The sequence below is a fragment of the Chaetura pelagica genome, unplaced genomic scaffold (assembly GCF_000747805.2).
Source record: "Chaetura pelagica isolate M959 unplaced genomic scaffold, ChaPel_1.0 scaffold275, whole genome shotgun sequence".
Taxonomy (NCBI): domain Eukaryota; kingdom Metazoa; phylum Chordata; class Aves; order Apodiformes; family Apodidae; genus Chaetura; species Chaetura pelagica.
In genome coordinates this window covers 1,303,491-1,329,198 of record NW_009953486.1, presented here as the reverse complement: position 1 = coordinate 1,329,198, position 25,708 = coordinate 1,303,491, and the positions used below count along the sequence as shown (strand labels likewise).

Genomic DNA, 25,708 nt, shown 5'->3' with positions numbered 1-25,708 from the left:
AATCTGGAAAAGAACTGAAGAAGAGGTGAAGAAAGTGTTAAGTGACTGTATAAGCACAGTGCTCTGCAGGCTGTCAAAGTGGTGTTCATAGCTTGTGTTTCACTCATATTTTAACTTGGTAGTAGGACAGCATTGGCTAATAAGGGTTGTAGTTATGCTTTGTCAGGTAGAGCTGTTTTAAAAATGGCTGAGCTTTTTCTTCCTCAGAAGACAGAGCTCCTATCAGTTCAGCAACTGGCAGCTGTCTGTTCTGCTCAGCCACAAACTGTGGCTTCCACTGGCTAAAAGGAAAGAAATTCAGAGAAGACAATGTTTTTACTTGCAGCTGCACCACATCATAGTTCAGGATCTCAGGTTGCAGTGGGTATTTGGAATGGAAATTGCACAGCAACAAAACATGTTCTTTTAGTGCTTTTGGGTTTATAGAAGAGGATTTTGCTGCTAGACATTTTTGCTTTAGAATGGAACAAAGAAAGGTGCATCATTCTGTCACTGACTTAGCATTTAGTGGTTTTATTTCTTTTAATTCTTCCCTCACACTTCCCCTCCCTAGCATGGCTTCTGGCTTGAGTCTTCTGAAAGGCATTACTCAGAAATGCCAGTTAATCTCAACCAGATCAGGCAAGACAAAGAATTATAACAGTATTTGGAAGTTACCAGCCAAAGAACTCCACAGATGGCTGACAAGTGTTCCTTCTCTGCTTGATACTGAATGTGCTGGGAGAGCTAGCTAACAAAACTGACACAGTTTTTTGTTTGTTTTTTAATTAATTGCTGCAGCTCATTAATGCAACTTAATTACACTTATATTTCCCCTTTCCTTCATCCCATTCCCTCCCCTCAAAATTAACTTGTCACAAAACCCCCCCTTCCATTAGAATGTTGCCAGGCTTGTGCCTGGAATAAGTTCGGTGAAGCAGGCAGGCACAAAACCATCAGTAAGTCATGAAGAACTAGGCATTTTCCAGTGTCCTGGAGCAGGTTTCAGCTGTATATATGACTACTGGTGTAAAGTTAATGTAGATGGGCAAATCCAGAGTAAGCTACAGCTGTTCTGGGAATGGCTTGGCATGTTGAAATGGGGTTAAACTGTGTGCTGAGTTGAAGATTTGGTACTTGTACTAGTCTGTAGCCACTCAGTGTTGCAGGACTGAGTCACAGAACATTGAAACCCAGGACAAAGGCCTATTGCTAAGGCTCTGACTGCCTAAAGAGAACATGATGAGGAAGGAAGTCCTGGATGGGCAGGGGGAAATAAGGAAGAGCTCTCATCTATAACTTAAAAAGAAAAAAAGCCTAGATAACTCAAATGTAAATAGCCCCCACCTAGTTCTACACAGGTAGGGAGGAGATGAAGTTGTGTTAGGGGATTTAGGCCCTTGAGAACAAGGGAAAGGAGAAGGGAAAGAAACTAACTACTACAAAAGGTCTGAAATGTCCCAGGGTGTTATGCAGTGCTTCCTTCTTTACAGATCCATGATACAAGGAAGCAGCTCTGACTTCAACTCTATCTCTTCAGAGAGGCTCTTGGTGAACTTGTTCTGCCTGAGGTCTTCAGGCCTGTGCTGTTTATTGGCTGGTACCACCAGGCTAGGGTAGGAATGGTTCATCAGGGCACTTGGAGAATTAAAAAGCAGCCACATGGCCATCCTTCAATGTACATTCATTGCATTTGAGAAGAAGACAAGGAACAAAAAGTGGAATGGAGTTTACCATCCTGCATTTCCTCTGCCAAATATCCAGACAACAGTGGATTTTTTCCTGCAGCACTGAAGGTGGAGTGCAAGGTTTATCCATCCTCTGGCTCCTCTTTATTTACGCAGGCCTGTAGGGAGGGGAGGAAAAAAGAGAAGACATTAGTGTGGAGCAGGTATTGAGGTACTTAAGAGAACAGAAATTGTGTGGAAATAATGAGGGCAAAATGGTTGTGATTTTTCCCTGTTTTGGTTTTTAAAATATGATTGACTACAGATGAAGAACAGGATTGAGAACTCAGAGGTGATGTAGTTAAGTAGTCTTCAAGTCTGAAAAAAAAATGTTATGCCCATACCAGACTTGAATAGTTTGTAGTTAGACTAAGGAGTAGATACAAGCCGAAGTGTTAGCTCTACATATCCTCAGCACTTGGAGCTGCAAAAAACCCCTTTGGTTAGGAATTTTAAAAGCTAATGTCCATCTCTAAAGTAGTTTATTGAAATTGCAGTGATGTCCTTCTTGAGTAGATGCAGCAGTATAAGCAGATCTACTTTTGTAGCCAGCAGTAAAGACGAGTGAATCTTTTCAGCTGAAACATCACCTCTTAAACATGTGGCTTCAGGCTGATCAAAACAGTTTGCAAATTCCTGTTGGTATTCAGCAAATTGTTTGGGAAAAAGTCTACCTAGAAAGAAAAGCAGAAACATTTTGGGTTTTTTGTTGTTTTTCTTTCCTCAAAATGAAGTGGGATGTTTCCATTGAGATATTATGGTCATCATCCAAAGTCTGGAGCAGATGGGGGAAGGCAATACTAAATGACCTTAGTTTCCTTCCTCCTCTCCCCAGTGTTTCAATCTGTATTTTTTTTTAAACTGAAGATTGTTTTCTGTGTACTTGTACCAGTCATTTGAGCTAATGAAGAACCTGCTTTCAACCTACAAGTGGATGACTGTTCCATGAGGTCTAGTCCTTTACAACTGCCTCATGCCCATAGCCAGCAGACAGCCTGCCCCACAAAAGAATAGCTTAGGGGCATTAAAGTGAGCAATCACCAACTGGAGCCTTAGATAATTCCATTAACCAATACCTTCTTTTGCTGCCCTGTCAATGTTGAAGTCTATCATCTGATAAAATCACACCTTATTTTACTCTGTGGCCCTTTCCATGGGTGGATCTGAGGAAAACAGCCAGTGAAATCTGGCTACAAACTAAAATAAAATGAAAGCTCTTCAGCCATAAAGGTGATGTAGTACTTGGTGCTGGACCAGAGTGAGTGATTTGGATCTCTTTTACTTAAGCTTGTGACTTTAAACAGGAACTGTCACAACCCACTACCCCTGGTGTCAATAGAATGTAGAACAGAAGTAGTCATGGAACCTGAAATAAAAAACCCTATTTATAGAATTTCATTGTTACTGTGTGAGTGTTGCAGGTGCTAATTAAGATGAAGCACATTTAAATCCTGCCTTTGTAAGCAACAGTACAAAACTGGTTGACTGATTTATTTTTTTTGTTGTTCTTGTTTTGGCTTTTTTATTTAAAAAGAAAAATTGTATCTGGCTGTTGATAACTAGTGAGGTTTTTCTCTAAGTGGAGGTTTGCAAGTGGTGTCCAGGAGGTCAGTAGATTACCATGATAAAGCTGGGAAATAACTGGATTGTGGTCTGGAAGTACCTATTATGAGTAATAGGTCAAGATGTCTTTACCTCCTAGAAGGAGACAAAGGTACTTAAGATTTTTTTTTTTCAGTGCAGTGGAAGGAAGCTGAAGGCCAGAAAGGGGAATGTACACTTTGACCACTGAATTTAGCAGCTGAAAACTACTGAAGTAGGCTGCCAAGGTATGCAGCAGTCTTAATGTCTTTGAGCCATGTTTGCATATTTAAGTTATCTAACTCATGGGCTGTGTACTTGATCTAGAGGTTACAGGGTTGGTCATCAGTTAAGCTATGCTCATCAATCAGTGGGGCTTCAGATATATGAAAATCCACAAATTTTGAGAGTTGAAGAAAAACTAGGGAAAAATACAAACCAAGACAAGGGAAAAGGCACATTAGAATAAAGTGTGATCTCATCAGGAAAGGCTAGATAACACCTGAGTGAATAGGATAATTCTATTAGGGAATAAAGGAAAGTAATCCTGTTAAAGTTGTGGCAACTGGACAAAGGTATTATCAGTAGAGCAGCTGACTGCTGCCAGTGGGGTGAAACACTTCTAAAATGAAAGTTTATGGTTGCAGTGAGGTCCAAGTCAGTAGTTATAGAATAGATTTGATTCCATTCAGCATTTCCTTCAACAAAAACTCTGGCATTGTTGGGGACAAAGATTTTGTTCCTTCTCTCACTACCGTTCATACATATGGAGGAAAGGCTGAAATAAATAAGAATTGCTACTTGGTGACTGCTGTAAGATGCAGGGGGTCAGTTTATCTACTGCTCAGCAGCTGTTTTCACCTGTTAGCTTCTGCCAGCACAAGGTCTTATTTTTCTGGCTGTCAATAGATAAGTGATGGTCTCAATAACAAGACTGGAAAACCACAACATGATTTTTGTACTTCATTAGTAGTTTACCATCTCACCAAGACCCTCATAAGGAAGTTTTATGTTGCTGGCTTCTGCTCATGTTACAATCTCCCCATATAGAAAACTTCATTTATCAGTACTAGCTTCTTTCACAGACAGAACTTGCCATTTTAAGAGCAATGCAGCCCAAACCCCATACTGTAAAGGTGTGATGTTTCTTCAGCATGCTGCTGCATCAAGCTGGTAAACCAGGGGGCTGCTGAAAGCTCCAAAGCTGCTGCAGACTATGGGAAATTCCATCCCACCATGACAAAATGAGAGGGAAATCAATATTTAATCTTCTGTAGCATCCCTTCTAATAGTGCTGTAGAACCCCTAAAGTTACAGGGAATTTAATGGCTTTGCAAAAATTACTTGATCTCCTGGTCTTGTGATGCAGTAACCAAGTAGGCAATAAGTCCATACTACATTAGAGGGGCACATCTACCAATCCATTTGGGGATGGTTTTTCTTCCCTCAGCCCCACTTTTCTCCTCCATCATCACATCCCTCTTTTTGGCATGACTTTCTGGTAACCTTACTCCTAAAAATCAACCTCCCTTAGCAGCTCCTTTAAAAAATTTCTGCATGTTGAAGTGCCTTCTTGCAGTTTGATTTAAAGAGTATAAAACCTTCAGATCTTATTGCTGCTTTAAGCAGCAGATAATACTGGCCTTTATGGTTGAGAATCTCATTAAGAACCAGCTTTTAAGTGGACTGAAACTGTCATCTTGTGCCTTCAGCAATGGGGAGGGATTATAAGAGGGCAGAAGCTGGAACTCAACAATAGGACTGTAGTTGTATGGGAGGAGCTGTTGTGGACAGCTCCTCTTCCTGCTCCCTGCTCTCAGCTGAATTCTTGAGATGCTCTACACAGAGAAGCCCTTATTCTTGAAGCAAAAGAATAATAATAATTTAAAAAAATCTAATGCCTGGTTTAATATAATTCACTGGTGTGTCAGCATTGTACCCTACAGGTTCCCTAGAAGTACAAGCAGATACAGGGACACAAGACAGTCTAATTTTGTGGTGTGACCATAAGGAGATTACTGGAGTATGACAGACAGGGCTGGGGATTAAAATGCATGGACATACAGGTAGAGTTCAGTTATGACTGGCCACAGCTAAAATATGGCTTAAACATCTAGAGGTTACATAAGTTTTACCCCAGTAGGTCTCTGCCACTGAGGCTCTGCATGACAGACCACAGTTTAGCCCTGAACTTGAGAGTCACATGCTGCTATTGCTATGGCTTACTGTCAGCATCCACTGAGGCTGACCCTCCCTTCCTCACAGATCCCACCTTTACCTCCCTGGGAACCATTTGCTGCTGAAAATCTTCTCTTTGCTTTCCTCAAGGAAAAGGCATCCAGTAGTTTGTTTGCAATAACATCCTACAGCTGGTCCCACCTCTTCCTATCAAACAGCATTGCCAGAAGCTAAGAATGGCAACCCCAGCTTCACCCTGGCAACCTGGGGGTAAGCAGAAGCAGTTTCACTGCTCCTGGTGTCCAATTGTTAATTCCTTCCATGCTTGGAAAGCCTGCTGGAGAAATCAACCTGCACAGAGGAAATAAACCCAAACCTGTGACGTCCTTGAGCCATCAAACTAAGAGGCAAGCATAGCCTCTTAGCACAGGAGATGATACTTACAGGTATGTCTGCTTGAACAAAAGGTTGGTGGGTTTTTCATTGACATGGTAGAGAGGAAATGGATCAAATCCACCAATGAAATCAACTGAAAAAAAATCAAAACTCAAATAAATAAAAATGGCCAGAAAATTGAAAGGAAATGAAAGAGAGAGCTGGTGCATGTCATGACATAACACAAAAATCAGTGAGAGAACAAAAAAATGATTTTTCAGGTATGGATTGCCTGGTGGAAATCTCTGCCTATATAGAACTCTTTTCCAGGATCTCCTGGAGTGGATAAGGGTGCCAAGGAGAAGATTCAGCTAGCACAAGACTTAAAGCAGAGAAGACTCCAGAAAAGAAGAGGCATCCCCTAGCCTCCTTGTACATTGCACCGTGCTGTGACTTCACATGAGAACTGAGCTGCCAGAGCCTTTCAGTGATGTGATGAAAGAAGTAAGCTGGGAATGGCTCCTGAGAGAGTGCCAGTGGAGCAGTTGGCAGAACAGCAGCCCCCATGCAGGCTATATAGTGCTTGCCCCACTTGTCTTTCCTGCAAGACAGACGACAGCAGCTTTGGAAAACTGCAAATACCTCATTATCCTCAGCTCTGATATTTTTCACATCCCCTCTGCCAACTCAGTTGCTTTTAATTGTATACAAATAAGAACAATGCTTCCCTTCTCCAGTATTCACACAAGGGCAACATAACCGAACAAGGAAAGTTTTAAGTGACAATTCCCTTAGTAACCACAGGAGAAATTTCCAAGTCTCTCTTAGTTCCCCTGAAATTAGGCCAAGTCCATATTACAGAGCTGGCCAGCAGAGCCAGGTCAGCAGGGGTATGATGTGGTGAGATTTGTGACTGACCTAGTAGGCTTTGCAAAAACTTTTAAAATAGATCCACCTAAGACCACTTCTTGGTGCCAAGTTAGTGCATTTTGCTTGGAAGTGTAAAACCTATCCAGTCCAAATGCCATTTAAAAATAACTGGAGAGGCTTATTAACTATATAAATACCTACTTATTTTTCTTTCCTGAAGGTGGCAGTATTATTTTAAATTTTAGCTAAAGTGTTTCAGTACATTTTAGTGAACAAACAATAGAAAAAAAACCAAACAAACAAACCACAACTAAATATATTGGAAGTGAAAAAAAAACCCCACAACTCTTCTTAAAATATATTTAGAAACACAAAGCCAACATATTCTCTAAAATTTCATCTTGTTGATGCTGTGATTTTGGAACAAGTGTCAGTTAATGAGCATAATCTGTAGAGGCTCTAAACTAACTGGGAGGATAATTCCCAGTGGTTCCAGTGAGACTAAACCTTTTCTCAGCCATTTATGAAAATTGTTGAGCATTTCAAAATCAAGACAGTCTGCAGTTTGAAAAAGCAGATACAGTATTAACTTAGTTGTGGAATGTCTAAGTTTAGGAAACCTTAAAGAATTACAATTTTCATTCACTGTCTAGCATCTTGAACAAACAGAAGTCCTATTGTCTGAGCATCCAACCATGGAAGCACCCCAAATCCAAGTCACTTAAAAAAAATATTGACTGTGGTTTGTTGCTGCAATATATTACAGCACATTAGCACATCTAAAATATTCTTGCCCACAATTCAGCATTAGTAGATCCCTACTGCTGTGTTTTCTCATGAAAATCACGTTAGCATGAGCTTCCTGATTAATGTGCCTCAGCACTTATAATTACTCCATGCTGCATATCAAAGCAACATTTAAAGGAAACCACAAGTGGAAGAGAAAATGAAAACGTGGCTCAAATTTGTTCGGGTCACTGGAAGGATCTACCACTGAGAGTGTGAAATATTGATGGTTTGTTATTGTTAATTATTCAAGCTGGCATTTTAACTCCAAGCTGGGAAACTGAGGGGGAAAATGAATTTGTTAGTGGAAAAAAAACCACAACAGTAACCTGAAATTAACAGCTGTGTTTTTAGATAATGCTGCTTCCATGGGGTCATCTCTCCTAACAAATCCCAACTATAAAAATGAGCTCTGTCAAGTTATTACTTTACAACATTCAAAACAGGCTCATAACTCAAGCTATTTAGCTAATAGAAGACTCCTAAAGAAGACTAATTTAAAAAATATTACTTCAAATGTATCACTTGGGCTAAGTGCCCTGCAAAGTTCTAAACAAGTGATCAATAAAGTCGGTAGAATGAGTTCAGCTACACAGAAAGCAACAGAAAAGCATGAGGATGAGCCAGATGAGATGCATTGCTTGTCTCACTCCTATGAAATAAACATTCTTCATGTACTTTCAAATATTCCATTGAAAGCTGTTGGGTCATTTTCCAGCTAAAATCTATGTCAGCTGCTCTTTTAAACAACAAAGCTACTTGTACAAACCTAATGAACGTATGAAGGAATAGACAATTGGATGTAAAGCCTTTGGATCAGATCCTTACCTTAAGAAAACTGGCCCAGACCCATTGATTTCAGTAAGACTTGACTGATTCAAACACGCTGACAATTCACACACAGAAAGGCAACATATTGCCAAAAAAAATCAGACTTCATGTTTATTTGAACCATGTGCATCTGTTGTTTTGCTTGTAAAATTATTGCTCTCAAAGGGAGTTTTAGAAGGGTAAAGAATCCAAGAGCAGGTTATAGATATCTGGAGAGATCCCATAGACCCAGCCACCCATGTGATTCCTCTGAGTCTTTGCTCTTCTCTGGCACATGTCGTGACACTGAAGATATTTGTATACTGAACATGAAGGAGTCAGCTCCTTCCTCCTTCTTGGAATTCAGATATAGCACTTCCTCTGCTTTTAAATGAAGTGGTCAGGTTGGTTCTTTGCAGGAAATCTCACGCTCTGCCTCATCCTCAGCTTGTGGCATATGATACTCAGCAGGTTGGCTGTGTTCTTTGTTGTGGGTACGCCTAGCTACGGTGGTAACAGTTCAGTGGCATTAAGCTAGGTAAGCCTGAGAGCAGAAGCAGCTGCCCAGCTTCTCTGAAGCCCAACCTGAGTGAGCAGCCAGCATCAAGCTTTTTTGGGCTAGAAGAGTAGCAGAATTACAGCATCTAACACATGATGGCATAGGGAAAAAACCTCACAGTAAAAACAGCTGATCCTTGAAAGGCAGGTAACACCATATCAGAGAGATGGAAAGAAGTCTGATGGCAACTCAGCCCTGATAGAAAAACATCTGAGAGAGAAATTAAATTCAGTTAAATCTTTGCCAAGGGATCTGTGGATCAATACTTACAGCTGTCTTCTTCTTCTGTAAAAACACTGACAACGTAACAGGCGTAGACAAAGCCCACCAGCTGGAAAATAAAGAGAGTAAAGAATTTTAGCATAAAATTTACAACACTGGTCAAAACCCACTTAGCATGACTTCAACAGCCAACAGTTACTGTCACCCTGGCAGCATTACTGGAATGGTGGGGCCAAGGCATGTGTGCTGTAAGGTACAGAGTGCAGGTGGAGGTTATGGGAAGACCCCGCAGGGAGCATACTCAAAGGCCCAAACTATAAACTTGCAAGACCCATCCTGAGGTTCAGAGGAGCAGCCTGGACTTGTCAGAACAATTGGCAAGACCATGGGCTCACTTTCTTGACATTGAAACTACTGTGCTAAATTCACTCTCTGTAAGAAGTGGGGAGGATGCAGGAGAGTGCCCTGCACAGCATTCTAGACAGACTGCCATGAACACACAGGGGTAGGGTTTACTAACAGAGGTCCAGGGATGAGAACTTATCAGCTCTGTATTCCTGTCATAAGGGGTATGCAAAGGAAGAGAAATTACTTCAGGGCAGGAACTACCAACCAGATATGAGTCGTTTTTATGCAGATGAGATATAAACTTAGTTAACCATAAAAGTGGTGATGTGCTGGCTGCAATGTTCAGAGACAATGAAACCTTTAGCAACCTAGGCTTGAAGATCAACAATTACTTGGAAAGAAATTCCAGTCTTACTGTAGCTCTACAATTTCTAAGCTTCTTTCTATCTTTGGAGAATAAACACTTCTGCTTGGGCTAATCAGGTGTTGAGCCTGCAAAGCAAATGGGCCAGAACATGGTGAGAAACACACAAGATGACCGCAATGGGCTCAATTCATGAATTGCATAGCTTAGCAGTAAAGTGCCACCTCCTGGGAACCAGATAGAGCAGGGAAGGAGCAGTGAAACAATGGGGTGCCTCTCAGATAACAGCATGGTGTGGTCCTCACATCAACACATCACTCAGAGCTGTCTTTAGAGCAGAAAACCAGTGTGAACATAAAAAATCAATTTAAAACAGCTCGGTGGGCCTGTCCTTAGCTGGTAGCTAAGCATCAGAACTGCCTCATTCAGCCTCAGCAGCAAGTGGTTGCTCAGCATCAACAGAGGAACAAACTTCTGGTTCTATGGGAGTTAAGCATTCTAGATCCAGCAGGGTTTTATTCTGCTTTTCCTTCTTCCTGTTAATCAAATATCCTCTCTATCCTTCATTTTACATCTTCACATAACACCCCACTTAGTGAGATCTTGGTTGACAGTAACTGTATTAGTAAAGTTATTGTGAGACATAATTGTTTTCCACTGTGAACTCAATTCTTTTGATCAAGAGCTGGAGAGTAACATACAGTGACTCACTCTAGGGGAAGACAGAATGATGCATGGGAGGGCTTGAAAAGTAGAGTCCATTCATTTTTAATAGGACAGAAAAATACATCACACCAGAAAACAAAAGGCAAGATAATGAGATTTCTACTGGGGAGTTATAAGGCATTTGTGATTTCAACAGCTCTTCCTGCCAAAAATAAAAACACCTTGTTAGAAGGAAATGGAATGTTTTTGTAGCTTCAGTAATCCTTGTATTTCCTTTACAATTTTCTAGAATAATCTCCAAGACAAGCCAGCTCTGCCCCTTCCTCTTGGGTGATCCTGCTGGAAGCATGACCCAGTACCTGAGAGGAGCAGAGGTAGCTCTGTGGACTCCCTCATTTCCCTGCTGGGTGTTTTTGAGACCAGAGCTGCTTGGTACTAGGTTTCAGTGAGCTACAAAGGACTTAATGCAGGGGAGAAGACAGAAAAATAACATAAGACAGTAATAATAAAAATAAATCCTTCTGGGATTTTCCAGCCAAAATTATTCCACGTAAGGTAACCACAAAGCCACACGCAGTGCCCAATCTCATTTTACCTGCTGACTTTCAGAATGGCCTCTGAGTAGAACCATTGCTTTTTAAAGGCAGACAAAAAAAACAACAACCAGAAGACACACACACACAGAAAACCTCCCCCCCAAAAAAGCAGAATAACCAGAGAGGAATTGTTTTGTCCCTGGGAAGTCAGGGGGAGGCCGGGGCGCCGGCAGGAACTGGCCGTGGTGCTGACGCAGCCCCCGCCGCCGGGAGCCTGGGCTGCCAAACCCCAGCCGGGCTGGGGTACCTACCCGCGGCAACGCTGCTGGATGCTCTTGGAAAGCCAGAGAGCTTCAGTTTAGAGCCGTCTCACCACGTGAGACGTCGAAGCACCAGCAGCACAGCCTGGTCTCCGAGCTAAGTGCATTTGCTCTCGCCCAGGGATCAAAGCAGGAAGGTGGTTACACACAGTTCTTTGTACCTGCTCTAGCGTTTTTCCAGACCCAGCTTTTTACATTTTACAGGATATAAGGTCAAACCATGCTATTTACAAACACACAGCAAGACAAGCAGGAAAGATGTATCTTGAATATGTCCTGGTTCTAAGGGAACTCTAGGAAGATTTTATCTTTCCCCAGATCATGCCTCAGAGTAGGAACTTTGCATAAGCAGCCATGCAAAGTGACAGCCCTGAATCCACTCACTAGTATGCTCTGTAACATATACACACAAACCTTATGTGATATCTGTGTCAGGAAGCTGACAATATTAACAATGAAAATGACTTATCTGCCCAGCTTGGGCAGAATGCATGAAAGATTATCAGCTATACTGTCATCAGGAACCTGCTAAAGCTCTGAAAATTCTTCATGGTTCAGAAGCACCAAGCAAGTAGTAAGATTGAGTTGGGAAGTTCGTTTTGCACAGAAATTAATGCCTTGTAACACTCAACTATCACTCCTCTCACTCCATACATTTTTCCTTTTATGACTAGGGTGACTTTTTGCATTCAGAAAAGCAAACCAAACCCAAAGCTAGTGAATTAAGTGAACTCCCTCAAATCTCTAATTCTAGCTCCAGTGGAATGGAGGGTTTTCTTTATTTCCTCAGTCTCCTGGCTTTGTTTCAAAATTATCTGTTTAGTGTTTCAAGTTTACTTTTAATTGACCCTGTAATCCATTCCTTCTTTACATGAGCTTCATGAATAAAACAATTGTTTACTTAATGGCACATTTTATTTAAAGAAGTTTTGCTAGTCTTGTGGCCTGGTCAGAACACGGTAGTTTTAGTGGCAAGGAGGGAAGAGAGATACAACATAAACATGAATTGCTCTTCTCTATGGGCTGACCTGAGTTATAATTAAATACATCAGCTCAGGGATGAAGTGAACTCCTGGGACTTCCAGTGTCTCACCTTCTGTGCGATTATGAATAAAATACAGCTACAGAGAAGAAATGCTGCTCCCATTACTCAGTCCTTTTTACTGGAGGAGTCTGCTAGAATGTGGGAGACACCAACAGTTCCTTTCTGACTCTGTCCTTGATGAAGAGGTAGCAAGCTCCCAAACACCACCAGGTTTAGCAGCAATTAATATAGAACAAACAACTTCAAGGAGGCCAAGAATTTGAAAGTAACTTCACTCCTGCTCAGAGTGTCATCTCAACTGCTGATCTCAATACAAAAGAGGAGTTTAAGCTCTAATATCCCAGGGAAATAGCAATAATTCTTAGATCTTCGCAAATTATGTAGGGAAGGTGGAAGAGGGGGGCAAACATCTGTGATGTAAAATGACACTAAGCTATTGCTCTAATTCCCCAAAGAATGTTCTTGGGCTTTAGCTTCTGCTGCTGCTTCTCCACTTGTTCTGCACGTTCAGTACCAGGTTCCTCCAGGCTGCACGAGTCCAATTAAGCTTTTTATTAGGAACACATGTCATAGGCAGGTGTGTTCAGTGAGCCTGTCAGACAGGCTGGGAATGCACACACTGCCCAACAAAAGAAGCTGGAGCTGGGATGTCCCAGGCATTCTGCAGGCAAATGAAATGAGCAGAAAATACAAGAAGAGACAAGTGTGCCCAAAGGGAATGAAGAGAACATAAATCTGTACATCCCTCTGCCCCTCAGTCATCTGCAGTTAACTTTTTAATAGTGAGCTGAGAAGTGTTCATAAAACAGCAGTGCTGAACTAAAGTGCTGGAGCCAGAAAGACTGAATTACAGCAAGATCCATGGGAAGAGACCAGCTGGATGCTAGTGTGCAAAACACATGAAGGATGGGAAGACAAATTTTAGGAAATGTTACTGTTGCTGGTGTAAAATCTGAGCTTTCATCTACATCTGTCCTAGTGAAGATTCTGGGCTCTTCAACTTTTCTATCAATAGAAAAACTTGCCGTTGTTTTTTCCAGCACAGAGACCATGTTCAGAGTTTCCTCCTCCAGGACAGATGTCCTGTAGGTTTCACTTCTAACCAGAGCTAACGAAGTGTGTATGTTCTCATCAGTGTGAGAGGGGGGAAATAATGTCTCTACGTGCAAGCAAAAAGCCAGCTTGTGAAAGAGCTGTTGTGACCAGGTAGCCAAAAAGAAGCTACCAAAATCCTTCAATTCCTCCACCTTCTTTATGCTTCAGATGCAATTATGACCACTGAAAATCTAGCTCCTGCCAACAGCAAAGCCCGTCCTGTGTGTTGCTTCTCACATAACATCTGCTGTCAAGGCTTGCATTGCTGCCTTCCTGGGACCCTTCCAACTTGTCAGTCTGGGTGAAACCAGCAGCCAGGCAGTGAGCTCTCTTGGTTGGGAAGACATTTCCAATTTCCCTCCCATTCGATGCAGCCTCAGGAAAAGCCTAGCCCTCCCCACTCTCAGAACTACCATATGGACAGCCCAGAGCTATGCCAGGTATTTCAAAACTAGAAATTACTCCTCTCCCTGCAAGATGAATCCTTGCTAAGAAAAAAACAAAGCCAGTTTCTTTTCCTCACAAACTAGTTGCTGTTGCATTTCCTAATTGAGTTGGTAGGATTGGTTTTATGGAGACACCTCTATAATAATACAGTCTAAGATGTTACTAAAGGCTTTTTCCTCCAATGTGTTCTGTGCTAAAGCACTGAGAAAAAATATCATATTGGGCCCTACAGCTACTTGTATCATGGCTGGTGATGGATATACCCAAGTTTGATTGCATTCCAGATTAAAGGAGTTGTTTTTGCCTTCGAGGAGTACAGACAAGCTCTCAGCAAAAGCAGACCGAGGCCTTATGTGTCTTCAAACGTATGCCCAGGAGCAGGATGATATAGTCAGCAGGAGTCAAGATGACAGCCAACACTCTGCTCACCAGATGGGCTTAGGTTTGCTTTCCCTCTCCTTTGGCATGCAAGATTGAATTCAGTGAGCCTTACCCCAAGCACACAGTTCAGTGCACTACAGTTCCTCAGCAGTCTCAAGGAACTGGTATTTCCAGAAAAAAAACAAAATGTCCACAGCTGGGTACTGCAGAGTTAAAGAACATGGATTTCACACTAGCATGTCTGGAATAAATAAAAAAACTCAAACAAAAAACCCTCTATAACCTCCCACCCCACAACTGCTAAAAAAAACATTAGGCAAAGCAAAAAAAAACAAACAACAAACATCAACCTAGAGAAAAAACAATTTGCCTGTCCCTTGACCTTCTTAACAGGGAACTGACTATTCCAGTCTCAAATGTATGGCAGGCAAGGGAGGAACTAGGTCATGTCCCTTGCTGCATCCCTGAGCCTTCAAGTTCCTAGTGATGTTTTTTTTGTACTATTGATCAGGTTTCCCTGCCTATCTGCAGCACAGTACCTGCCACGCACTCTGGGAAGGATGGCAGCCTGTAATAAAATCTACCTTAAAATGTGATAAAGAGAAGAGAAAAAGATACTGGCAGGGATCAAAGAGTTTGACCCTCAGAGACTAAAAAGGGAGAGAAGTGGCTGACTGTTTTCAGGCAAGGTCTGAGTGAGGAAGTGAAGAGGTTTTCTTTCTGCCTCACCTCAGCAAAGCAGAGAGAAAAAGCTCTATTTCTCCTACTGCATGACAAAATTATATGAACATTTCAGAGCTGGCAAGAGTTACAGGCCTGGGGCTTCAATACTCTATTACAGGACAAGTAGAAATATAGTTCACTCTGCAGATCTCAGCCCATATGGCTTTCTTGCATATGAGTATTTTAGTCTCATTTCTAAGGTTTAGGATTCAAAAATCCACTGCAATTTCAATCTTGGGGAGAAGGAGAGAGAAAATACTTACATAAATCCTATTTTATCTGATAATTCTCTCCTCTGTCTCTGCTTTTAGTCCACTGTTGTATTTTGCAGATGCACAGAGAATATTGTCATGTACCTCTGGGAAGAAACAAAGGAGAAAACACTCCCAGTGGCACAGACTCCTACATATTGGTGGGATCACTTAGCTCGGGTTCATGTGCCCAAGCTAGCAATCTGCTGTAAAACAAAGGTCCATTCCAGACAAACTCAGGACCATTTGTTGGCTGAGCCTCTAGCCTGGGGTACAGGGGCCAGTGACAGCTCAAGACTTTGGGAAGGATCCTAACAGGGACAAACTTTAAATGTCTGGGATGTTCTGACTTCAAAGTCTATAAATTATTTCACCAAACTCAAGGACAGCACCAGCTTAGCAGCATCAATCCTGTTTCAGCTAATGGCCCTTTATAAAAAGACAACAGGCAACATTCTTCTGGATACATGACTTTGCCTCTCTCATACACATGCATCAAAGCAACTCTGACAGTTTAATGCAGATACTTTTCCCTGACAGAGAACTAACCAAATATTAACAGCCAGCACACGCACCAGGGAGTCCATCCAACTCAGGAAACAGGAGCTTCTCCATCTGCCTCTTTCTCGTGACAAGGCAAGAAAGGGTCTGAGTCTTCCCCCGCTCCCTGCAGTTCACTAGGTCACACAGATCATCCCAGCTAATAGGAAATGCAGGATCAAGACAGTGGAAAATTATACCAAAAACGTGCAGAGCAGTACTTGGCAGTCCAGAAACTTGGAATTTCCCCTATTTATTATCCTTTACCTTTCAATCAGGGCAAGTTACTCTTCTTTTTTAAGCCAGAACTGAAAGCTGCAATGAGATCATTTCGCAAGTCCACATGGGTTTGTACTTAAAGCCATTAACAACAAAGTAACATACCAAAGCAGATTAGGAAGACACAGGCTGCTGACTCCAATACAGCTACAGAATGCAAGACTGCCCACCAAGTAAGGGGGACAATAGATATTTTGTTTCAGTTAATTTCAGACAAGTGAGAAACAATTCATTAACAGTGAACACGAAGGACATCGAATTACTGCAGAGTATTTTAAAAAGCCTGTGGAAGACACCAATAAAGAAAGAGTTGCTGAATATATTTAGTGAATGTATCTTCGGTGTCAGCAGAAAGAAAATATACATTTACTTCCTTAAAGCTTCTTTCATTTTCTGGAGATAAGTATCTTCTCCTTTCATTTCTTCACAGCAAATGTGCATAGATGTGCTCCACCACTCATCACTAACTCATGTGATATAAGTGAAGTGCATCTTCAGAAGGATCTCTGTCCTTGTCAAAACAGGGTTTTCCACACCCCAGCAGGGATGCAGAATGATTTGTTATGTGGTTCCATGTAATCATAGAATCATAGGGGTTGGAAGGGACCTCAAAAGATCATCTAGTCCAACCCCTCAGAATTCCAGATTGGAAGGAACCTCAAGGATCATCTGGTCCAACCTTTCTAGGTACTGCTCCAGTTTATATGAGATGGCTCAGCTCCCTTTCAAGCTGAGACTTAAAACTGTCCTATGTGGGGGAATCTACCACTTCTCTTGGGAGACTATTCCACTGTTTGACTGTCCTCATAGGTAAAAATTTACCTCCTGTGTCCAATTGGAATCTCCCCAGGAACAACTTGTGCCCATCACCCCTTGTCTTTTCCACATGACTCCTTGTAAACAGGGAGTCTCCATCTTCTCAATAGCCAACCTTGAAGTACTGGAACATGGTGATAAGGTCTTGCCTAAGACTTCTTTTCTCAAGGCTGAACAAACCCAGTTTTCTCAGCCTCTCCTCATATGGTAGGTCCTTCAATCCTCTGATCATCCTTGTAGCTCTTCTCTGGAGCCTATCCAGCCTGTCCATGCATAACCTACTATCCATTTCCAATTCTTTCAAGCAGTATTGCTCATAAGAGAGAACAGGACACCAAACAGAAACACATTTACTGAGGCTTCTGCAATCAGATTATACAAAACAGGGTGGAAAATATGGGCCAGCCTCTGTGCCTGGAAAAAAAAACTACAACAAACCCAAGCCAAACAGCATCTCCTCAACAACTGCTGCCCTGCAGCACTCCCAGCACTGCACTCACCGCGATCAGGATCTGGAAGGAGCTGTGCATGACCTCGATGTACCGGTACTCCAGGGCACAGCCTATCACAGAGATGTAGGAGTGGCTGTCCAGCCCTTTGATGCCAGACACGGAAGCCTCCTTCCTTACACAGCCAGGACCGTTTTCACTCCACCATGATTGGTGCCGGGAGATGTTGAATGTTAGGAGTTCACTGTCCTAAAGAGGAAAGATGCAAAGATATCTCCTTTTACTCTAAGAGCACCAGACATGCTGTCAGATGGGGGTCACATTTAACCAATGCAAAACTTGAATTTAATTTCTTCATATTCTCTATTAAGAAGTACTTCACAGGCAGACTTCTGTGGTGGGAACCATTTCTGAGGCAGTCCCACAGCACTCCAACAAACCTATTCCACCATCAAGTATCACATTTTGAAAGCAGATCTGAGGAGCGTCTAAATTAGAAAGACAGTTTCTATGCTGCAGACCCCAGAACACTGAACTAGTTGCTCCTGCACCCAGAAAGGAACACTCATGTTTTGGGTTTGGGAGATTAACCTTGTAAATGTAGAAGAAAAAAGTAACCAAGGCAGCACTAAGCATCCTGTCACAGAATCATCTGCTATGGGTACCCTTTTCCCAGAGAGTTCATATTTTTCATATGAACTTCATAACCCCAAAGTTAGTTTCAAAACCCAACAGCTCTTCCTCTGTTCCCAGCTTTTAGCACATCTTACAAGTTCCTGTATCATTTCTGTCCAAGTTCCTTCTACACTCTTCAGATATGGTGCTTCTGAATCTCCTGCTGACCTTACACACTGTCAGCCTCAGTTCAGATTATCCAGCAGAGTTGACCTCATGGTGATGACTGCAGCTTCTTGCAAACACTTGCCCAGCAATTCCTAATCATCTTTATCCCAAGAGAGCCTTGTTTTGTTTTGCTGTCTCATCTTTGCTTGCTCAATAATTTAAACGACGCCACTGGTGGGGAGGGTTACACAGTGAAATGCTACAGGAGCAGTGCAGGAATTCGGTAGGCAACCAGGTGCTCAGTTAAAAATGACAACACTTGCATCACAGTTGAGAAAAGAGTGGTAGTCACTGAAGTATCCCCAGGAGAGCTTTGGGATTTTGAGCTTACAGGACATGGCAAAGCCCTCCCTGCAGATGGGAAAAGACAAATTCAGAACTGGCTGAAGAGATCAGTTGCATCACTTCACAGATGAGCAGCACTAAGTGCTGGGTGCTCCAGCAGCTCTCTCAGGCCACTCTGAGGTGGAATCAACAGCTCCTTTCTGAACACAAAACAAGGTGAAGGCTTGGAAGTTTTATTCTGATGGGATAGATTATGAAATTTGTAGGCAGATAATCTATGTGTCTTTACAGAGAAGAAACAGGTACTGGATATAAACACCCCACCTAACCATCAATGCAGGTTTTAGCACCTATCCATGTACTAGGATTCTACATAGTCCCTATAGGAAAGAAGTGGCTCCCAGAAGAGCAGCAGTCAGAGCCTGGGGCTTTCACACTTCCTAACACTGGAAACCTCATGTGGCAGTTTCTTTGCCTCAGTTCCCTGGAGAGACAAAAGGGAAAAACATGTTCAAAGCAGCTAATCCAGGCTCCTGCTCTGAATTACCCTCTGGAGAAATGAGCACACTACAGGAAGCCCAGCCAGGTAGTCCTGCAGATACATTCCTCTGTGTCCGTGTTTGTATCCAGGGGCAAACTTGAGTCCCAAGGGCAGAAACATGAATGTCAGTCAGAAAACTTGTGAACAGAAGCCAAGTGCCCCACTATAAACATCATGTAGGTACCTGCCACTCCATTCAAAAATGTTTTTCAGAGCTGTTATTAAAATATGGTGTGGGAACCACATGTTAAGAATTGTGGACAATTAAGTGAGAAGACAGCTGGCAAACTCCTGCCATGATTACCACAGCAGATGGGATGTGTTCTACAGTAGCTGGAGGAGGGCACAGGGATGAAGTACAGCACCAGGGAAAAATGCAGCATAGCAAAGGCAATAGGGAAAAGTCTGATAAAGGCTGGGAGTCTGAAGGCAGCTGTCTGCATTTTAAAGGCTGTGGGAAACAGTTATTAGATCGGCTGCTATAGGATAATGCACAAAGTACAAGGTGCTGTGCTTGCTGTATTTCTTGAGAGTTTTCTCCTCCAGCTTCTCCCAGTTTTGGTAGCCGAGTCTTTGGTTTGCTCCCTCTGCTGGGCAATGCTCTTCAGTCCGCCCGGTACATCACAGGGCCACCAAATGGTATCTTATCTGCAAAGCTTGTTTTCCATGCTCTGAGACACATGGATCTTCCCCAATAAAAGCTTTTCCTCCTGCACAAAGCCAACCCTCCAAGCTGCTGTGCTCTCCTCTGTCCCACAAGCCACTGGCCACTTAGAAGATCTGCATATTGGGAGCAGACACATCTAAAGTAGTTAAAGTAGCAAAGCAAAAATTTTCTTCCTTTCCATGAGAATATCTTATTTGTTCAAGTCCTAGTTATAAAAAAAAAAAAAAAGAAGGTTTATTTCATCTACCAAAATTTAGATTGAGATACAATTTTCCTCTTGGCTATGGGGATCACTGATTACAAGAGTCATCTTTTTTTTTTTTTTTTTTTTTTTTTTTTACTCAAGAAGGAGGGACTCAATTCCTATTTCTTTGCCAGGGGCTTCTTCCAATTAGCACAGAAACAAAGCTGTTCCATGGGGCACCACAGGATCTACTCTTAACCTCGCTCCCCAGGGCTTCCCTCTCCCAGCTCACAGATGGTGCCTTACCAAACCTTCTGCCTCATCAATGCAAAAACTCCCTTCAGTGCTTTATCTACTCCTTACAGAGGCATCTCACATGTATTTGGCAAAGTAAGAAACAGGCTGTGTTCCTTCTTCAATCTCTCTTTTGTCAGTCTTCATAAAATAGGCTCCGGTTAAACTTTGCTGCAGAAGCTGAACTTACTTGGGAATTAAGCCTGAAAAAGCAGAACAGGTGCTGGGCTGGAGAAAGGCAGGTGAAGGAGCAGTAGGTCCAAAACAGCTCTCACTCATTTTTTCCTACAATCACCCTCCAGCTCTGTGCAAAATAAATAAATAAATTGTACTTAAGAACAGATTGGAGAAACTGAGCACATTTGGATTCTAAAAGCACGACGACAAGGCGCACACATGGGCCATCCATCTCACAGATGTAAAATGAATACTGATTGCACACAGGGACTGTGGATGCCCTCACGTTCAGAAACACCCTTCTGAACAGGCATCTGTCTGGAGCACTGCAGGGCACAGGGACAGTGTGAATGAGAGGGTCTCAACAGCCAAAGCAATGCTGTGTCCCTGGATGGATGGCCTCAGAGGACACCTGCCTTGATGGGGCACAATAAAAGACCATTTAAGAAAATAACTTAATTCACCTCCAGTTGCTCAGTGCTTTCAGGGGGGCTGGGGAAAAGAAAATCCCAGGATGTCTCCTGCAGATAGCCAGCTTCATTTGCTAGGAGAAGGTTGAAGGGAAGTGTAACTATGGAATAGGAACAGCGCACTAAAATCAGGAGAAAAGAACCAGCTGCAGGAAAGTTCAGGAAACAGCTGTTTCCCAAAACCTTTCTGCAAAGCATCTGAAGTCTAAACACACTGAAATACTCCCCAGAAGGGTATGCAGGTTGGAAGATGTTAATGAATCCCAGAAGTGAGCAAGCCCTGCTGCAGGGACGGAGACTGAGCTGTGTGTAACCTCAGTCCCCTTGTTTCTTGACAGGCTGCTATTTGAAGGGCTGGCACTTCCTCTCTAACCTTCATCCTGAAGAGAAATATGAGCAAAGAGTGATAGGAGCTCCATCTCGGGAGCACGTTGAAAGCCAGCCAAGAAAATCACATATCACTCTGAACTGTTGTAGCACCTGGTTACCATCCATTTGGCATCAGCGTGAGAAGGAAGAGAACAACACTAAAACTGTAGTACCTACATTTCACAGAGTCTATTTTCCTTTCCCAACCTCCTTCCCTGTGTCCATGGGGAAACTCACACCTACCTCTGACACCCACAGAGCCAGCTGTGTTCCATTTCTAAAGCAGTTTTTTTAAAAGCTGTTCTAAAATTATTTTCTAAGGGACACTATCAGAGATGGTTTTATTTCTTGTTAACAGCCTTCTGAACCACCCCCAAATTTCTTTAATTATCAGGCAACCCAGCACTATAATGGCTCTGGAAACAAATTCAGCCCTGTATGAGAGCCCCCAGAGCTTGACAGCAGAATAATTTTACATCTTTTCACTTGGAAACATTTCTTATCAAAACAGAAAATATGTTTGTGTTTTAGGCATGTGTGCTGAATAGCTGTATCACCCTGAGACAACAGAGAAGCACTTTCCTTGTCTCTCAGCATGCTTGTTGACAATGCTTCAGCATTTAAAGGCCAAATCTCAGGCTTCCAGTTTCTAAATTTAGGTGGAGTTGAGGAACAGTTTGAATTACACATGCATTTATTCATCCTGCTCACAGTATTTTTGCCAGGTACAAAATAATCTCAAGATGCCATCCAGATTCTCTGCAATACAAATAACCCCCATCTGACTAATAAGGGCTGCTTCCATTTCAAGAGGAGATTTAGACCACCACCACAACTCTGAATTCAGATCAAAGCACTGGGTAGACAAGAGAAAATATAAAGAGAGGGTAAGAAAAAAATTCACCATTCCAAGATGAATAATTCCAGAGTGAAAAGCCAAAGGAATACATCAAAATATACATGCTGAAGAGTCAATCAGTATGGCAGCTGGACAGACAGATGCTCGTGTGTCTTACCAGCAGGATTTGAATTATTAACTCAGACCAGGGGGTTGCAGGAGGGACTATGTTTCACACTTGAGTAGACAGGGAGAAGCTTAACATGTTACTGCAAGCACAGCCTACAAACTTCAGAGGTAGCTCCCACCAATCTTCCTCACCAAGCAGCCAGATGGACAAAAAAGAAAAAGGAGATGAAACAGGATCAGACCAGGGAAGGAGGAAGAGCAATGTGGAAATCAGGCTGGGAGCACAGAGCAGTGGAACAGCACCATCCGAGAGGCTGCATTTGCCCCAGCTGCTGCAAGTGTGCTCAGAACTGTGAGCAGAGCAAGGCAATGCTGCCAAAAGCCACTCTAGGCATATCACCATCTCCCTGCCAGGGCTGAAGCAACCCTTCCAATCCAGATTGCTGTATCTCCTGCCTGCTCCTTGGCAAAGCACTTACAGGGAAGCTGGCACAGGCTACATGCTCAGGGAGGCCCCTGCAGCAACAAGGGAAGTGCTTTCTTAGCAACTTATGTTGAACCATTTGTGTCTGGCCACCTAATGAAGTTCTGCTGTGCCATATTTCACACTCTCATTCCTACTAAGAAAAGATTGCACCATTAAAAAAATGACAGGGTAGAAATACAGAAATCAGGCCAGTTTAGCTCTTCCAAGAAGTAGAGAATAGATTCATAGAGCAGGGAAAAGCATTTTCCTGTTGGAAAAAAAATAATTGTGTAGTTACAACTAGTGGTTAGGAGTTGGATCATTAGTAGGTAGTTACTACTACCCTAAGTAGGGCTGGCCAGAACAGCCCCTCTCAGGCTTTCCATGGCCAGGGGACAGCAAGCACTGCTGGGGCAGAGCACTTTAGGAAATCACGTGGAAGAAAGGAGGAAAGAGAGGGTGAGAAGTGGTGGGAAGACAACCCAAAAGAGGAAACAGTCAATGGAGAAGCAATTGCTTGGTCAAGGACAGCAAACAGCCACCCCCCAAACTGCAGCTCAACAGGAACGCTTCTGCCAGCCCATATTGTACTGATGACATGGAGTTTATAACTAAGAGTCTCCCAACCCCTTTGCCTAATTGCTTATGGGCTGGCATGGGACCTTTCGTCCCAGACCCCCCTTGCTGTGGTGCCCCTGGTTTCTGTTCTGCAGACCAGTCAGGCACCCAATGGTTGCTCATACCCAAGGGGGGCACAAGAACAAGTGTCTGTGCTCAACTCAGCCCTGCACTGCACAGCACTTCCCTGCTCACATCTTGTGCTCCCTCACCATTGAGAGATCAGATCTAGGCACCAGAGCACCAAGAATTACTTGCAATAAGTGCACATAACCATTTCCTCATTTTTTCAATTATTCTGGCTTTTCCTAAACTTGTTACAGCAGAAACACTTGGACCCTTTCCCCCTTTTCTCACCCCACCTGAGTTATCACCTGCTCAGTTGCACTGGGCTGTCATTACCACCACCAAGTGAACAAACTCCATTCCTTCTAGCTCACTGCCCTTCCTGCCTTTTGTCATGATAGATTAGCTGGCTACTGACAGATCTCACTGGCAGGCTGCCCTTGTCAGGCGTGCAGAGGGGTGAGCACAGCTCTGGTGAGAACATAGCTCTCCTACTCCTCCAGCTCTGTCCCACAGGAATCATGAAGAAAAGAGCACCTGAAGACCTTCCTTCGAGCTATCAGCCTCTTAAGGGACTCACACAGCAACAGCCCTGTCTGAAACACTCCTTAGCATGTTCATGCTTAGTCTGGTAGTTAATGAGTTAGTGTTTACTTGACCAGCTCCATCAGCCTCACTTCACCAAAGCTTTTCTTCTAATATTTGCAATCTACCTGCTTACTTCCAGGCTAAGGACAAGCCTTGATTTGACTTCTTCTTAGGAACTAAAGGACAGCTTCCTCCCAATGCCCCTGAGGGCACACAGAACTACCTGCTCCTCTGCAGCACTGCTGCCATAAACTCCCAGCTGATACTGCCCTGCCCTTGCCCCTCCAAGAGCCTGTCCAACACATGTTCACCCAAGCCCAGGTGTCCTCTGGGAATGTCAGTCAGTGATCAATAAGACTCTGCAGATGTCAGCTGGCTTTGGATCAGGTTTCTAGAGATGCAGCAGGACAGCAATGCTTCTCTTTTGTCCAGTCACACTGTCCTACAGAAACCTTAATTCCTGTTCCAAGTGCATCTTTTATTCTCAAGGGCAAGAGAGGTTTTGTTTTGCCATTAAAAAAACCCAAATAACTTCAGTTCAAGGGGAAAAGGAGCAAAGCAGCATCACGAGTTTTTCTTACAAGACAGCCTTTTTAAATGAAAGTAACTTGTTAAGAACAGAGGCAAGGCTGTATTTTACCAACCAACAAGCACAAATACGCTCTTGTTTTTGCCAATTGCCACCAAGCTGACAGCATGGGTTTCTCGCTACAGCTCTAGAGGAAAGTCCACCAAGTCGATATCAATTCAAACTGCAGCCCAATTCTATATAAAAAAAAAAGTCCCTAGTCACGAGTGTCATCCTGTAGGCTAAATAAGGGTTCTCTGTGTGCTACCTTTGCTAAAATGAGCCACAGGACAGAGCAAGGTTAGGAGATGAAGCTCCTCTGTAGTGGAGAAAAAAGAGTTTTTGCCATGCTGCTTGAATTGCAGAACAGCAACACAACGTGTTGTAGGGCAGGTTGGGATTAGTAAACACAAGTAATCACCTGGCTGGGAGCAAACACTGGCTGTCACAGAAGCTCCAAAAGCAGTTTAGCAAACCAATATTTCCCAGCAGAAGGGAGCATTTAAACTGTTATATAAAATTATTTTTCAGTTGGTCAAAGCCAACACTGAGAGCATCTCAGGCTGAGCTTTCAGACCAAGAATAATCACTGTTTTGGGCAAGAAATCTTTCAAAGTTTCTGTGGATAATTGAGAGGGGAAATGGAGATTAATTGAGGAATTAAGAAGTTACATTTTCTTATCTGCAAAGGATTTATGCTGTCACTCATGACTTGCTGTAGGCCTGATGAAAAAAAGTAGTGCAATTCCAATTATGACTGCAACTTAGATGTATGACCTGGGAATTTAGGCCAGATGTGGAGTACTCCAAAAGGAGCCTGTATCCCATAATTGTACTGAGTCTGCTCAGCTACACTTAGTAATTAATTGCTTACAGCCCAGACTTAATTTGGAGCCTGCCTCCCATTTTTGTTATTCCTGACTCACCCCTCATTAAGCAGACAGCAATACTTCGCTTATCTCATTATTAGCTGTCTTCAAAGAGCTCCACATATTGACTCACAACACCACTAGCCAATAGCCATAAATAGCTACCACTGCATTTAAGAAAGAATCAAGACAGGGAAGCCACACCACCTCTGAGACTGCCTCCAGAGGAGATGTGCCAGCCTCCCCAGCATCCCTCTGCTTTCTTCTCTATTCAGGAAAAAAAACAAAACAGCTCACCCAAGAAGTGCAATGGGAAATATTTTGCCTGGTGTGGCAACATCCAGGTACCTACTGCTGCTGTTGAAGTGCACTAGGTCTTTAGCAGGAAT

At 42.8% G+C, this 25,708-nt stretch overlaps 1 protein-coding gene across 2 annotated transcripts in view; it reads right to left on the bottom strand.

Annotated features, from left to right (window-relative positions):
- Positions 1-1,461: 1,461 nt before the first annotated feature.
- NKAIN4 (Na+/K+ transporting ATPase interacting 4) overlaps positions 1,462-25,708 on the bottom strand; it is a 50,857-nt gene continuing 26,610 nt past the window's right edge. The window contains exons 4-7 of one of the 2 annotated variants that reach the window (XM_009998608.1): positions 17,399-17,596; positions 9,136-9,196; positions 5,910-5,994; positions 1,462-1,825 (exon numbers count right to left, since the gene is read on the bottom strand). In XM_009998608.1, coding sequence (XP_009996910.1) covers positions 1,816-1,825; positions 5,910-5,994; positions 9,136-9,196; positions 17,399-17,596 — 354 coding nt within the window. In that variant the 3' untranslated portion in view covers positions 1,462-1,815. Of the gene's footprint in view, positions 1,826-5,905; positions 5,995-9,135; positions 9,197-17,398; positions 17,597-25,708 lie in introns of those variants that run through there. The other variant, XM_009998609.1, reaches the window with a different exon arrangement.